This window comes from Saccostrea echinata, unplaced genomic scaffold (genome assembly GCF_033153115.1).
Source record: "Saccostrea echinata isolate AGI-Se365-2 ecotype Australia unplaced genomic scaffold, CSIRO_AGI_Sech_v1 ptg000029l, whole genome shotgun sequence".
Classification (NCBI taxonomy): Eukaryota; Metazoa; Mollusca; class Bivalvia; order Ostreida; family Ostreidae; genus Saccostrea; species Saccostrea echinata.
Window position 1 is genome coordinate 20,031,512 of NW_026889778.1, and position 17,341 is coordinate 20,048,852.

The 17,341-nt window shown below is 31.5% G+C and overlaps 1 protein-coding gene across 1 annotated transcript; it reads left to right on the forward strand.

The window, feature by feature from the left end:
- Positions 1–11,827: 11,827 nt before the first annotated feature.
- On the forward strand, positions 11,828–14,276 carry LOC133194608 (beta-1,3-galactosyl-O-glycosyl-glycoprotein beta-1,6-N-acetylglucosaminyltransferase-like; the record flags this gene model as incomplete). Its single annotated transcript, XM_061330537.1, has 3 exons — positions 11,828–12,405; positions 12,862–13,094; positions 13,960–14,276. Coding segments are annotated over 3 exons (1,128 nt in total), but the record flags the coding sequence as incomplete, so codon positions are not given.
- Between the last annotated feature and the right edge of the window lie 3,065 nt (positions 14,277–17,341).

The following is a 17,341-nucleotide window of genomic DNA, read 5'->3' on the forward strand; positions in this document are numbered from 1 at the left end:
AAACATTGTCATTGTATTTGTAGATTATACAGACTTTTCATATATACTTGACAGGAACTTGTAATTTTTGAAAATACATCTATCCATGTAGATAAACCAATCAAAACGTGAAAGCACTTCATAGAGTATTTCTGCAAAATTTTAATTCATACATTTCTTTGCAGTGCTTATGTAAGTTGAAATAGTCTTTTTACTTCATGAACTACGACTACAAAATATATGTTTCCAGTGGCTTTTTGTTGATGTATCATCAATCACTAGTACTAAGTTGTATTTTTATTTCATTTTTTTTTTTTTTTTTTTTTTGGTAAACAGAGTCTGTCAGGTGATCCTTTGCTATCGGTTTTGACCTGGCATAATCCGTTAAATATTTAATGCTAGCTACTTCCATTGAACTCTTGACCAATTTCAGAGGTATGTCCAATATCAGTATGATTATTTCAGCATTCATGTAGCTTTTCTACCAGAATTTTAAGAAAAAAATGATACTTTAATAATTTAGATAAATTTCATAAATGGCCAACTTGGCTTTATTTCCAGAATTAAATCACAATCTCAGGAAGCATCAATTTATAATTTTTGTAGGGGACTAACTCCACACTATAATCAGAAAATCTATCAGTATTTGTCTGCTACATGAGTAATAAAGAACTTCATTTTCAATGAAGACAGAAGTAATTTACATTCATCTTGTGACAAACTAATCTACATCCTACTGTCTGAATTATGGGACAGTGGACCTTGAATTTATTTCAACTTCAGTGTTAATTAATTTCATGCATGACATTTAGTTTGTCAGATATCCCTGAGAACACAGGATTTTCAAAAAGAGTAAAGCTTTTCCAATGCATTCAACTTAAATTTTCCCAAGGCCTAAAATGTGGACTCAAGAGCCATGAATTTTACTGTTTTAGAAGAAGGTCCAACAATCATTTTTACCATGCGGAGTTTGTCTGCTAAATGTCCACAAGTAGGACCATCTTTAAAAAAAAAAAAGTTTGTTTGCCCTCTCCCGACCGACTGCCTAAAAATGCCCCAATTGAAAACTTTTTTTTAACCTCCAGGAATCAAGTCTGATCCCGTTCGTATATGCGTTTTGATTTAAAGAATTTTTCCTCCTACTTACGGACCCAATATATTTATCCTAAGTCGGGAGATGGCAAGCAAACATATTTTTAAAGATGGCCTAAGGAAGATTTTTGAGTATTACAAATATTAATATCATTTTCATGATAATTAGGTAGGGCCAAAGTGATTATCATGACACCAGGTTGCAGTCAAATAATATAAAATTCAAAGATGTTTTGTGAGAAGCAAGTTTATTTTTACAATAGTAACACAAATCCTCATTACTGCAAAATTCTCTGGAAGAAAAAAAAATGAAGAAAAACTCTGATGATTACGATTCAATATATAAACAATAAAGCAAAATGAAATTAGAAATGTTTATAGTTAGCTTTTGATTGTAATGGGGCTTCTATGGAATAGGAACCATTAGTTTTTTTTCACTGTAATGGATCATCTATAAATCCTACGTATTGTCCAAATTGGTCGGGGAACTGATCACTTATCTTGTGGTCAGTGTGGTCATTGGCCTTGTTTCTGTCTGCATCTTCAGGCTGTGCCAAAATTCCATGTCTGTACAGCCTTGCCAAGGAAAACACAGCTTCATTCAGGAAGAGAACATCAAAATCCTGATAAAAAAACATTTCGTGCAACGCAGCTAGGTTAAGGACGCCCATGAAATATACTCCTTAATATATTCAGGGAAAATGAATACAACTATAATATTTTTTTAACAGCATTAGTTTTGATAACTGTGATTTGTGGTGTTTGCACTTGTACATGCTGAGTTCGGCCAAAGCGACATCACTTACATCAGCTGTTTGTCACGTGACAGTTTTAAAATTAGAACATATATGTACTCCTACAAAGATCGCAAAAGTTCAACGATATACGGGCATTTTTCCGCTATAAAGTTTATTCTGCTTTCTTTGAGACAAATTCCTTGACACGAAAAGTACTGGGAGCAACTTCCTCATGCTCGGGAATTGTTTAAAATTTAGCCGTCTTTCTATAAATTCCAGTCAAAAATGCAATTCGCATTGGAATAATGTTACATTACGGAATAAATCATAAATGCACAACCAGCTCCCAGCACTTTCCAGAATAGTAGGAATATTAGCTACACGTGTTTAAAAATCAGAATTTATAGTGAAGCGGATATCGTTGAATTTTTGATATTTTCGAGGGGTTGGACCTGTCATTCTAGCACGTTACTGTACAAATGTGCACCCTACGGCTTTATATAAAGTCTACACATTATCGATTTAGTTTGACAATAAAATGTGGATTAATATATTTCACAATATGTCTCTCTTTTGGTCCGACTACGCGTGTTCCTTTTTATTTTTATTTTTACAAGCTACGATAAAAGCTTTATCTACGCCTCAAGTACAGAGGCACTGCGTGTAAAACTAAGAAATGACGTCATCTCAGTAAGTAAAGCGAGATCAAGCTGGCTTTCATTCTACATATTACACTAAGTGCTATTATGGCATGATAAGTTGCACATCCATTTATCTTTATAATATTTATGATAAACGAAAGTATTTAGTGTGTTTTAAAAAGAACATATAGTATTTATTCATCAAGATTCATTTGTATTGTTTGAACGTGACGTCATAATAGCTTTACCGAACCTCTGCATAGGCTGACGTACATATGGGAGTCCTTAACCTAGCTGCGAAGACTGTATAATTAAGAAAGACAGATCCATTGCATTTCTCATAAAGGCATATATGCTTAAGGAATCACTGTCTAGTTAGTAGAGTATGCCAGGGCATCAACGATAGTTGGAAACGTGGGATAATTTGCATAACTGGCGAAGTCTGTTATGCATAAATTATCCCACGTTTCCAACTATCATTGTTGTCCCTGGCATACTCTACTAACTAGATAGTGATTTCTTATATTTCCATTTCAATGTGAAATAAATTTGTAAATTTAGATTTTAAAATGTAGTCTAATAGATTTAAATTACACGAGGCCTCCCATGTCAATTTCAATAGTCCCCGCCCACTGACATCAAACACAAAGACAGCCGCACGAGATTTACATGCATATTATGCCTCCTTAGCTCCTGACCTATCGCTTGACGAAATTTACATTCCAGTAGAATTATCAAGAAATCAACTCAACTAACTTTCAAAGAGTTAACATAGAGAAAACAAATAGAAATGGAAATATATAACAAATAACAAAGATAAACAAGTTTCCCTTACAACTCTCTGCAGTGTGTCCCTCATTTGCTCTGGAGAAAGCCTATCTACTCTTCTCTAGAGAAAGAAAAAATTATGCGATGATGAATATTAATGTCATTATTGCATGCTACTTAAGATGAAGTCAAAAGCTAATATGTGAAAAAAAAATGTTTTCAAAAAGCAAATCTCGAAAATAGTTAAACAAAAAGGTTTGATATATTGTAATGTTTGCAAACTAGAGTATTCAAACCTAATGGTTACCTCTATATCCCTCCTCCTCTCCTTTAGAGCAGCATTGGCACGGCCAATGTCAGGCTGTCCTCTTCGCCGCCGTCCTCTAATGGATTACACCCATGGCCGTGCTTGCCCTGTCTGTCTCGATCTGGGTCGGCCTTTCCCTCCCCTCATTCTACGTGGCCTACCACGTCCTCGGCCTCTCTGTTAATCCCTCTGTGGGCTTGATGAGATTTCTGAGCTTTGCTCTGATGTCTAAAAAAAATAAGATAATAACTTTTTAATTTTCACATGCATGTAAACATGTACTACCTTTCATCTGAGGACGTTTTAAATAACGTTTTTTGCATATAGCATTATGGGCATGATAGCCCCCCCCCCCCAAAAAAAAAAAAAAATCTTTTCTTTTCTTTTGTTTTATCTATGTATTTATTTCCATCACTTTAAAGTTACTAGATGAAAATATTCTGTGCTCTAAAGAAAAAGAATCTATGAAAAATTAGAAAGCTTCGTAAAACATCTCCATTTTTCCCGCTTAAATGTCATTTTTTTGTTTCCCTTCATGGGACCTCATTACGCATTACACACTTTGACAAACCGTACTGTAATGCAAGCATAGAAGAATTCTTAACACTTCATTGAAATGACGTCTTGTTGTGCCCAACAAATATTTCTGTGTATAAATACTCTAATTACTCATTGTTTTCTGCAAAATTATCCATTCTTACCTCCAACTCCATTGTCGATGTTCTGTCATTCAACGTCACGTTATATAAATATACGATGGAAAGCCCGAATCGGCATTAACAGAACTTAAAATTTCGGAAGATTTTCAACGCACAATTGCAAGCTAATTAGAACAGTCAACTAAGTTAAATTTTCCGCATCGATATGATTTCTACTATTATATGTATTTTATCGACGAGTATAGAAAAAAAACTCCAAATTAAGCTGTTGAACATGAACCGAAGTGTCTCTTTAAATAAAACAATTCTTTCTTTCCTTTCTTGGGGGGGGGGGGTGGAGGTTAAACATTAGCTAAAATAATTATAATAAAAACAAATGGATTAGTTTTCATGAATTAGTTTATTTATTTACAAAACTCAACACATTTTATGAAAATTAATCAGACAATTGTCAAATGTTAAAATAAGAACTAAAAAGCATAAATTACAATAAACTATTTTTTAACAATATAATTTGGAATTTTGAAATATGTAAATGAAGATTGTTTGTGAATTAAATCTTAAATGACTGTTAGACATATATGCATACAGTATCAAATATGCAACAATTGTATGACAAATAAGCAACACTTCTTGACAATAACATTACATGTAGATGTAGATGCTTAACATTTTCAACATTTGTTTAGAGAAGATGTACATGAAGTCATTTGAAACATACAAAATAAATGTATTTTTTAAAGTTCACTTAATTCAAAATCTTTCCTTTGTATGTTTATTTACAATAACGAAAGCGAACATGGAAAGATTACAGTGAATGAATAAACACGTATATGGTGGTCAAGACTCTGACTTTGAATATCAACTATTATTTTCAAAGGATAGATACATTGGTACATGTACAAAATAATGGAGTACCTGCATAAATCAGATTACCAAAACTCAAGATGGTAATATTCCAAAATGAAATAAGAGCCCTTTGCAATCAATTTTGATTTTAAAGACCAGTCATGAGAAATTATAACGATTCACCTTTTTTTTTCTCTTTTATAGAAAAAAATTGGAATGTCATAAAGATGTAGGTTTACCTCCCTTTACGGGCTGTCAATTGACCTAATTTTTTCATACTTACCTGGATATAAGTGTATAATATATAGTTGAATCTCAGTACATTATTTATAATGGTGATCACTGATCAAAAATCTCAATGCTGGAGAATATGAAAGGAAAAAAACATTGAATTAATTAAAGTTAGCAATATAATTCAGAATCAGTTGTCAGTTACTCTCTTTGGGCATAACTTTTTTGTTAATTGAGATATCAATGAGATATTTGGCAGGTATTTGACACTATCTAAAGACATATGCTGAGACAGAAATCTATTTTCATTGCCCGTATTTTTAGAGTGGGTTAATAAATATGCGTTTGGTCATTTTTTTAATTCACCCTTATATAAATGGTCATTGAAATAATTGTTAATCATTGATAACACTATAGGATGTGAATATATTTATATATCGGAAGACTATTAGTATGTTTCCCTAATAAATTTATCGGTAAAATTTGTGTATTCACTGAGAACAAATTGGCAAGGAACCCAAAGTACAATCTGTACTTAGTAATAATTTACTTAGATGAAAAAAAGAAAAATTATGAATAAGGTATTGTTCACACACAATTAAAGCAGTTAAAGTATTGTGTTTTGATCAATACATTTCATTTTTATTTTCTGAAAACAGTCTTTTGTTTCAAATATCCGGCCTATTCATAGGGCGTTAATTCCGAAATAAACAACGTTATTCAGTGAACTTGGCGTTATGAATAGCAATTGCTCTGCTAGCGCGCATCATGGAAAATATGCCAGCAGAGATATTGCTATTCATAATGCCATGTTCACTGAATGATCGTTGTTTATTTCCTATATTTGCATTCTGTGAAGTTGTCAAGGATATCAGAGGAAATCCTGGCTTACATAAGGGCACAGCTCAGCTGCTTGTCTCCAGTGAAGAAAAAAACATGGCTATAAAATCAGTAGACCTGACTAATATGCTGTTTTCTCCAATAAATTACAAAATTAATATTTATCGTGATATTTGCTTCTCAACCACAGTTATCTTGATAAAAACCACGTCGACTTAATCTTCAAATTCTCCATTTTTTTTTTTTATGAAGTTGTGACGTCATCGTTTAAAGTCTTTGAGAAAAAACACAATTCTCACTATGATGAAAAAAGAGGTTTTTTTTGTTTTGTTTTGTTTGTTTTTTTTTTTTTTTTGTTTGTTTTTTTTTTTTGTTTTTTTTTAATATTGATTTTAACTTAAGAATGCTTTTACTATGTTTTTAAGTTATTCAGATCATTTTAAGAGCTGAAATCGTTCTTGATATAGATATACTATTACAGAAATTTCGTTTCCTCTGAAAGTAAAACACCCTAGCGTAAAAAATTATCGTTCTTTTAAAAAATATGCATAAATACGTACAGAAAAATTAAAGATATAGCAGTTCTTTCAATTTGTAAAAAGTTTTATTTTACAATTAAATATATTGACCAAAATTATTTTTTTTTAAGAGATATAAATCAGCAATTCCAGTTATTTTTAATTTCTTTTTTCCGGAAGATATTATTAAATTATTATTATTAAAACCTACACTTAGATGTATTCCTTTTACACAACATTTCATATATATACACTTCTGTACACGTTATATTAGTGTAGTTGCTTGTAGTGTGCGAGTGTGAGAAACGAATTGCGCTGATAGCAGAAGATGCTGCGTCTATAGTCCTATGAACGCAATTGCAGAGTGCAGGTTCATAGTGGGAGGAAACAGAGTGTATGCAGATATAAGCTAATGTTTAAAAGAAATTCAATTCAACAATAAAATGTGCATATTCGATTTCATCTAGTAAAACAAATGATGAAGGAGATGTTTTACGACATTTTCTGATTTGTCAAATTGATTGGTGTTGATATTGAGTGTCGTATTGAAACTAAGGAAAAAAGTAAAATTTCCACTTTGCAATCTTCTATTTTGCAGTATTATAAGGCTATCAAGAACTAACATTAATAAATCATCTAGATGGCATCCTTCTCATTCTAAAACCTTTATTGGAAAAAAGTCGTCCGAATTCTTAAAAATTCAAAGAAAAAAAAAACACTATCATATTTCTATTCAGTAGGATTTTTTCATTGAGCATTATTTTCTTTACATTTAATTTCATGCGTAATGCCGAATTTATCTTCAGCACAAAAAGTATTAAAGGATCAATTTGCCAAATTAAATTCCAGAAATGAAAAAAGGCACAACGTACTAGCAAAGCAGGAAAAATCACAAAAATCAAAAGGATTGTAATTTCTTTTCATTATCTTGCATTTAACATTCGGAATCGATTTTATATATCCCTATGTTTATCTTATATTCACATTTTTTTAATTGTTCTAATATATAATTTATCATGGAAGAATTTTTTTTTAGTTGGATACATTTGAGAAAACATTAACAAGGTATCAAACTACACCAAGGATTGGTCAAATCCAATGTGGACTCAAACAGTGCTGCATTTAAGTTCAGACATCACGTTTACCTATTCAGTACTTGTTGCCGGTGAATATGATAAATCTTTAGTGTCGTCCATAAGTTAAAATCAGATATTATCAAGGGTTTTTGAACATGCCCGTCAAACATAATTATGCTTTGTTCGGTCATATTGGGAATAGCAATGCATCTTAGCCATATATGTATGTGAAGTGAGGTGCGTGTTAGCTGATAACATTAAGTAAAGTCTGAATCTGTAATCGTTTAATTTCAATCTTTTATTTGTGACATATCATATCATGGGCCTTCACCCGATCACATTGAAAACCAAAAGCAAAAAGCCTGATATGACTTCGAGGTTTGAATTTTGCAAGATGTTTATAAAGTTTTGTAATATCATTTTCTCAGAAATTATTTTGAAAAAAATGTTTAAGATATGATATATTACTTGTAAAAACATATAAAGTATAAGGTTGTTGCGAAAAATAAAAAAAAAAAAAAAAAAAAAAAAGAATTTGAGTATTCAGTTGTTCATTATAGGATATTCATGTACTTTATAAATTATTTGTCACCGATAAAAAAATGTAAATAACGAATCGCACACCTTATGAAAGACAAAATCTCTTTTAGAAAAAGTATGTGATTCGTTTTTTTTTTCTCTCTCTCGATGGAAAAACTAAATTAAATAGTCACTTTATGAAAGACGACAGCTTTCCTTAGAAAAAAAAAAGTGTGCTTTTTTTTTTAAATTCATTTCTCAATCAACAAATCAAATTACATAATCAATGCTCTACTATTTTAATGACTAGCATGCTTCTTTGCATGTACATGCTCATCATTTCACATACTCGAGAAATTGTGCACAAAATTTACATGCCGACAGCTGCGTAAAAATATATACGATTGGAAATGAACATTATTTCTCGAATAAGGTTGCAGAAATTGTAGTACACCCGGAGGAAGGAGTCTTCATTCTAATATTATCCCTATAAACTAAGTTTATCAGCTAAACTACGAAAATGTGCGCGTACTATTTTACATGAAGCGGCATAATCGATTAATTAAAAGTAACGCGTCGAATCGTGTGCAACAGTAAATAAATATAAATGTCTTGCTTTAAATCAAATTCTTGGAACAAAATTTCTTGTTGGTACACATTATACATGTATGACAGAGCTCTACCATTCAATGACATTTCTTAACCTTTCCGTTGACTTAAAGGCGTAGTTTCATCCTGTGAAGATTCCTTCTGTCCTTACTAACTTCTAGGGAATATATGGCTCGTATATTTTTCTCTTTGACAAATATGCTGCTTGACATCTTGAAATAAAAAAAAAGAATCTTGTTTTTTTTTATGTCCATTATCCCATGCTTCTGACTAAAAATTTTACAGTAAAACGAGGTTATAAAGAACTGCTTGTAAAGAAATCTCGGTTTTAAGAAAACTTTTACGAATCTCCTACAAGACTTTCCACTATGGTTTTGCTCGGATATAAAGTATCTCAGTAATAATGAAACAAAAGCCGAGATTCCAGTGACTTCGTTACAGCACAATTACGCAGCACAGTTAAGGTGGCAAATGGAAATATCGGCGAATTTTTTTAGATAGAAAATACATTCTTTACAAGGATGGGCATTTCTTTTTAGGACTTTACTATTATCGGACAAATGCAATGTGGTTGAAAACTAAATGTTGAAGACGATTAGATTTCTTATTAAGACTTGTCACGTGATGTGGCAGTCACGTGATTTTAGCAAATACACCTGAAGTATTGAGGTCATCTATAAATTCTAATATTGCAAGGGCATAACCGAGTTAAAAATCTAAGTTTAACATATAATTATTTTCAACACTCTTTGTAGTTTGTGAAAAGTGCTGCGAACCTATATAGATTCTACTATCTAATTGCTAAAATTACATTTGTTAGACCGTATGTTGAATATTTTGCTGGTCAAGTACATTAAATATAGATATAATTAATTCATCTGCAAGATTTCAACAGGTTCGCAGCACTTTTCAAATATCTTCATACTTCTTGAGTTTATGTGTAAAAGCTTGTCATAATTCACTGAGGGTATGCCCTTGCAATATATCGATTTATTACGACCCTTCCATTACCTTTCAATGAATCTGCATACAAATATACGACAGTACCGCTTGTCTAGGAATTGTACGGGAAGTATATAAATAAAATCATAAAACAGACATTGTATACAAGTTAATGGCCCCTTATATATCTACAATTTATATTTTGTTTAATTACAAAATACATTTTTCATTGTATAAATATAACTTGATCCGCCTCTCACTGCATACAAACTGCGTCAAATTTTCCGATCTGACGTCACATTGACAAGTGCATTGCGATCAGTGAATTGTTTATATATTGCTGTGTGGGATTTAACCAACGACAATAATGCATGCACTAGTTAGTATTGATGTAGTTTAAAGCTATTCATAAGTTTAAAATAGCAAATCATTTCATTTTGTGGTAATTTGAAGACCTTATATTTTTGTGTGATGTCATAGTAAGCATTTCCCGTATAAATTAGGCTCCGCCTCCTTACTGCAGCCTTAACTGTGCTGCGTATAATGTATATCGGTTTAAAGATCCGTATTTAACTATATTTTTAAATCATGATGCAAGATTAAACATCCTGGAAATGGGACGTTTATGATGTAAAAGATAAAAGGAAATCCGGCATGAATTTGCATTGTAGTAAATTTGTTTTTCTGTTTTTCATAATTTTTATTTTGTAGTTTGCTGAAACACTGCAAGTTATTCTTTGAACAGTTGTGGTATGCAAATGAACTTACCTTCGTAAGTATTTGGGCATGAGACAAAACTGCTATTGATGTATATTCAAGAGATATGATTTACATTCAAGAGTTTTCTTTAAACAGTCATAGAGTAAATCACTCTAAAGCTTCTGACCAGAAACAAACGCTGCTGGAAAGTCCAACTTTAGTCACGGCTGTAGATTATATTAGTAATGTAAAATCTACTAGTGATTTCGTATAGCATTTGTGGATAGCTTTACAACAATTTATGATTAATTCATCCATATCATTTATGTACAAATTTTTGTATCAACGCTGATGGCACCTCTATTCGTAAATGAAATGATTTTACTCATTAGGGAATGTTGTATCATAAATGATTGACAGGGTAGATAAATGATATAAATATACAAATGTGTCCACTGTTGCTGCGTTACATCAGTAATTATTGTCATATAATCAGTGATTTCTACAAACCTTAGAATTTTCCCCAGATTTGAAAAAAAGTATAATAGTTTTAAAATCATCTTTCTGAAAATTTATCAAAATTTGATAATCGAAAACGAAATGCCTTACAATTTGGTATTTATACTAAATTTGACTACAGAGTACTCCGTATGCCTGATCAGAATATAACTGCGAGTGTGACTGGTCGACTTACTAGCTACTGGGCACCTGATCCCATCTCTGGTGTTTCTAGGGGTCCTGTTTTTGCCCTTTTTACGATTCGTTTTGTTTACCGTATTTATAAGATAGATCGCTGTTCGTAGTCTTTACATTTTACGTCATCAAAAAAATCCAACAACGACTCTATTTGAAAACTCAGCGAATCCATATCAGTATATAATCTGTTTGAATTTTTGAAGGAAAAAATAAAATAGTTATAAGAACCAATGATAAATTTAAGTAGAATTATTCAACAATAGACTATCAAAGTATGAACCTCATTTCCGTCAGGTCATGTGAAATACCACTGCTGATAGAGACTGAAGGGGGCGTTACATATCTTAAATAAATTTTGTTCGTGTCAGATAAACCCTTTATTACACAACCGTGCTTTGAGATCTGACATTTTGTACGACATAGCTAAACAAATGAAACTACGACGACTGCTGAAGGGTGGAAAATGTTCTTTGTATTGTGCTGCATTAGTATTTGTTTTTGTTCTTATTATTATTTATTGGAATGCTGCGGATCATAATGTTGGATTTACAGGAAATGATGAACTACTTTATAGCATCATGCACTTCTTTGATTCTTTTTCACCACTGTACAAAGAACATGAAGATATTCAAATTCATTTTAATAACAAAAATGTGCCTTTTTATTTTCAAAAGGTAAGAAATGTTCCAAATATCGACTGCCGTCGGTTATTCAAACACGACATTCGAGAAATTGAAAAAGCTTCTAGGCTAGATAAATTCGTCAACGAGGCAGCTTTGTCTTTTAATGAGCTCACAAGAGACTGCACCAATTTCAGAAAAAGCAGAGGATATATCATAGATTCTTCAACAGATGAGGAAATGTGTTTCCCTATAGCTTACAGCATTCTTGTTTACAAGAGTCCACAACAATTTGAAATTCTATTACGAGCAATATACCGTCCGCAAAATTTTTATTGTGTTCACATTGATAAAAAAGCATCCGATGACATTTTTAAGGAAATATCAAGCATAATTAGATGTTTCTCAAATGTGTTTCTGGCGCCTATGAGGATTTCAGTTGAGTGGGGGAAGATGAGCGTGCTAACACCTGAAATACAATGCATGAAAGTATTATTAAAATTTAGTTGGAAATATTTTATTAATCTGACGGGACAAGAATTCCCCCTTCGTACAAATTATGAATTGGTTAGAATATTGAAAATCTTTAATGGCTCAAATGAAGCGGAAGGTTTATTTAAAAGGTAACTTTTGAAATCGTTTCTTTAGATGCTCAGTGGTATTAAAGCAAGTTCACAATAACATGCGTAAAACCAATAAAGATTAGCGTTAACATGTACATGTTTATCTAAATATAATTTCTAACATTTATTTATAAAGTGATTTCTTCAAAGCAAAGAAATATTTTGTTCATTTGTTCTCCTCTGCAACGACAAACATGTTATATTAAACAAAATCTTTGAAATACTTTTTTAATTTGTTCAATTTAAATGTTTTCACACTTTTTAAAAGCACAAAATATTTTAATTTTGATTTCAATGTTTCCCAGAAGAACATATAATCATCTCCTGTAATGAGTTTGAATCATTCACCTCCTCCATGAAAATGTTACTATATGGCATATTTTGTATTTAACATCGGAAATACATCCTCTTAAGAAAAAAGGCATAAATATCTTCATTTTTTCTTTAATTCTTAAGAAACGCAGACATTGAAAAGCGGTGGTCATCTGTGGGGACGCCACCACACAATATCCGTCTCATTAAAGGGGCGGTTCACGTGACCCTCAACAGAGAAACAGTGCAATATATAGTAAATAATCCGGTTGCAAAGGAGTTTTTAGAATATTTACAGAAAACGGATATTCCAGACGAAATATTTTTTGCATCCCTTACTCATAATCCTCATCTAGGTGTTCGTGGAACATTTAAAGGTAAGAACTAATATAAAAGAAATTTCTTTCATTAATTATAAGACTGGTTAGTGAAACTTGGTAAACTTTTTGAATTTTTTACTGTGAAAATATAAAGTTCAGGAAATAAAATGGAAAACAAAACGTCTAAAAACAAATTCCTTTAGGGAAGTGGTTAACTTTGAAGTTGATATATAATTATTCGAGTGTAATTTGAATTCAGTGGCCAAACATTTCTTGCCAGGATAAATATTCAGTCTAACCCTCGTTTAAGTAGTTCCGTTTATTTTCTTTTGATAAATTTCAATTCAATCTTATTCAAACCCATTGTTTGATTTTATTACAAAAATGTACATTATGTAATTACATTTACATTTGCTGTGTGTGTGTGTGTGTTTTTTTTTTACTTAACAGATTATGAAATTGATTTGAATGACATTTTCGTCTACATGTATACTCACACGTAGAAATATACACGGAGAAACTCGCGCTAAAGTGGAGTCAAAAATGACGTGCAAAGACATCAATAAAAATGATTTTATAAATATAGGGAAGCGAGAAATTCTAACATTTTATTATACTTGTGGTGCTTTTAACTTGTCGAATGTAAATATAATGAATGTCTCAAGTATAGTGTGAATTATTGGTGTTTAAATCACACAGGCAGCTAGCGCACTTCATGAAATATATGACTACGTGACAGTTCTGTATGATTTACGCACCAATAACTCACACAAATCTTTTTTTAAAAAAATCCTTAAATAACACTATAACAGGCGTTCTGTTTTTTGTTTTTTGTTTTTTTTTTTTTTTGTTTTGTTTTGTTTTGTTTTTTTTTTTCGTCAAAGTGTTTGATTTATCATAAAAATATGTTCAATTGCATTAGGGGATATAGAAAAAGATGACACAGATTTTTCATCTACAAAGCCCTATCTCTCCCGGTTCAAGATTTGGAAGAATACACGATATCCCTGTCATGGCCAATTTGTAAGAAGTGTCTGTGTATTTGGAGTCAAAGATCTTCCGATTCTAGCACTACGCCCAGAGTTTTTTGCCAACAAGTTCTACATCGACTACCAGCCATACACTTTGAAATGTATGGATGAATTAATTTTTAATAGAACAAGGGATGAATATTTCCAACGGTTGCAGTTTCGGACGGATTATTATGAAAGATTAGAGTACATAAAGAATATTGTGTAGAAGATATTGTATAGAAGATCAAACACATTTTCTAAAGAGTGTACATGTATTTTATAATTCGGTATGTTTACATTTTTGTTAAATTTCAGTGTTGAAAATCTAGGTTAATCATTAGAAATATCCAAGACTAAAATAAATAATGGAAAATAATTTGACAAACTAGTACATAACATGTCGACTTTATATAAAATTACTTCAATATCAAATGTTGCATTCAGGCTTTCGGTAGTCTGTTTTATGACTCGGTTCCTCTACCTTTTTTTCAGGTACTTGGATGAAAGTTCCATGATACATTGCCCATAAAACTGCTTGTACGAAAGAGTTTACAGGAAATAGATATGTGAATTGCACTTAGTAACACGTAGATATAGATCTATAAAAGTCGTGATTTGATATCTATTTCAGTTTTTGTGAAATTTACTCAAATTTGGATTTCAGTTATCATTAATAGTTTGATGAAATCAGAACGAAATATTTGATAGTGAGGTCATCTTTAAAAAAATGTTTGGTTGCCCTCTCCCGACCGACTGGCTAAAATTGGCCTGACTCAAAACCTTTTTTTAACCTCCAGGAAGCAATTATTCTTTAATGCTTTCCTTTAAAAAATATTTTCAAAATTCAGGCTTTCCTTTAAAATATATTTTCAAAATTCAGCATTGATTTTGAAATTTTCTTTGAAATAAAAATTCTCCTCCTAAATCAGGAGAGGGCAAGCAAACATTATTTTAAACTTGGCCTTAGCTAGACAAAAGTAAATTTAAAAAAAAAAATGTTAAGAAATTTTGTAGGTTCAAAAATACTCGCGAGATTACATATATAAGCAAAATATAGAAATTTTTGGATTGGTAGAAATTAAGTTTGTGTTTGGCAAGTAAACAGAGTCACATTATGCAATTTACAAAACTTAAATAGTTTTAAATAATTCTTTTCTATGATATAAACAAGAATATTACAACACGTTACTTTATTATTGTTTGCTTTAAATATATCAAGTACTTTCTTCAAAGAGAAAGGATTAAGCAATCAAACTGCTAAATAAGTTTTTACTGTATGTTAACGCATGCATTTTATCATTTATCTTTTGCAAACAGTCGGTTGTTAATGTATGTCAACGCATGCATGTTAATCATTTATTTTCAGCAGAAAGTGAGTTTTTATATTCAAAATGAAACAAATTCATTTCAAATTTGCCTTCCTACTTTTAGTTTCTAAATCTTACTATCTCTATAGAGGAAGGAGAACGAAGGAGGTAATGATATTGTCTAAGTGTACAAAGTCATCATTCACCTGTGTTAATACCTGTTTTGCAGTTTTTAAAACAATGTTTGCAAAACAGGAACAAACCATTGCAACTTTTAGAACATTGATAGACGTTTAACAAACAATCAAACAAAAGTTTAAAAGAAATGCACCACTTCAATCTTTACAACATTGCCTCGAACCTCATTTATTCTCTACACGTATCGGCAACACTTCACTGAAGGTAAACAAAGATATCTTATGATGTAATTTAACTGCATTTTTCATCGAAAAGACCAATGAGAATACATTTTGTAATGGAGGTATCACTTTGACATTGATCCAGAATTACAAAAAGCACGTGTTTATTGGACACAGAAGTATTTAAAAAGATAGTGATTTTTTTTTTTTTTTTTTTTTTTTTTTTTTTTTTTTTTGGTTTTATATTCTACTAACTTGATTGAGTTATTAAAAGGGTAGGATGAAAAACGATGAAGACCAGAAAAAGTAAGCAATCTCATCTGTTCTAAACAATACGCATCTCTAAATTTATTTCTGATGTTCATTAAAATATTTGTGCTAATTTAAAATTAATAGAGATAGAAAATTTATTGAAATATTTAGAAAATCGTGAAAATATATATTCTAGTATAATTATCGCACCTTTCTTAGAGTTTTAAGAAAAGCTGCAGTTTTACTATTTAGTTTTTGTGCAATGTTCATATGTCTCAAATGCAAATTTAATCGGTTATCGATAAAACTCTCCAACGCCAGAAAGTGGACTCGGAAACTGTTGATAACAAACACTATGATGACAAGTACACTTTCATATCTTCACCCTAAAACACACATTATATGTAATATTTTGGGACAACCCTCGTATATATATATATATATATATATATATATATATATATATATATATATATATATATATATATATATATATATATATATACACGAGGGTTGTCCCAAAATTCCGTAGACTGACCTCATATCTTTTAAAGAAATCAATGTATCTTTATAAAATTTTCTGGGCGGATAAAGTGTGTTCTTGGCAGACAAATTAAAGTATATGAACAAAGTATGCGCATGTACATGTATGAAATAATAAAATTTTGAAAACCGTATGTTTCTACGAGTTTATCGTCTGTCTTCTGTTATGAAGTTGCACAGTGTCACTCTTGCCCGATTCTTAGGCCTGTCTTTTTTTTTTTTTAGTTTCCGTTCTTCACAAAACTAGAGAAACTATTTCAGTCATTTTAATATACTAAGGACCAGAAAACATTCCCTTGTGTAACAAACATTTTTGACTTATCCATTTCTGTAGGAGTGAATTCAGGATCAAAACATTTGATCACAGTCCAGTGCGCCGCCTGTGTCAACGCCTGCGTCCGGTCTATCGGGTGTACTCTGGTGAAGTGTCACGCCTGCGTCCGGTCTATCGGGTGTACTCTGGTGAAGTGTGACACTTCACCAGAGTACACCCGATAGACCGGACGCAATTCATAGCGCTCCGGATTTCTTTGTTCACAACTGTTTATAAACTCCAAATTAAACATGTAACATTGTAAATATTTAGTGTTTGGTAGTTTAGTAGTAGTGCTAGTTGTTTTTGCTTCTCTATTTCCTTTGTTTTTATGACTTCTTAACTTTTTTCTTTGTCCTGAGGAAGGGACAGGTCGTCCCGAAAACTTGACAATTATTATTGTTCGTGTCGTTGGTCATTTTTAGTGCTTTATATAAATTTCCATCCGTGACCTTGTATCTACTTAGTAGATCCGACACTTAGGATATACAGTGTTGTTGGTTTTTAGTGCTTTATA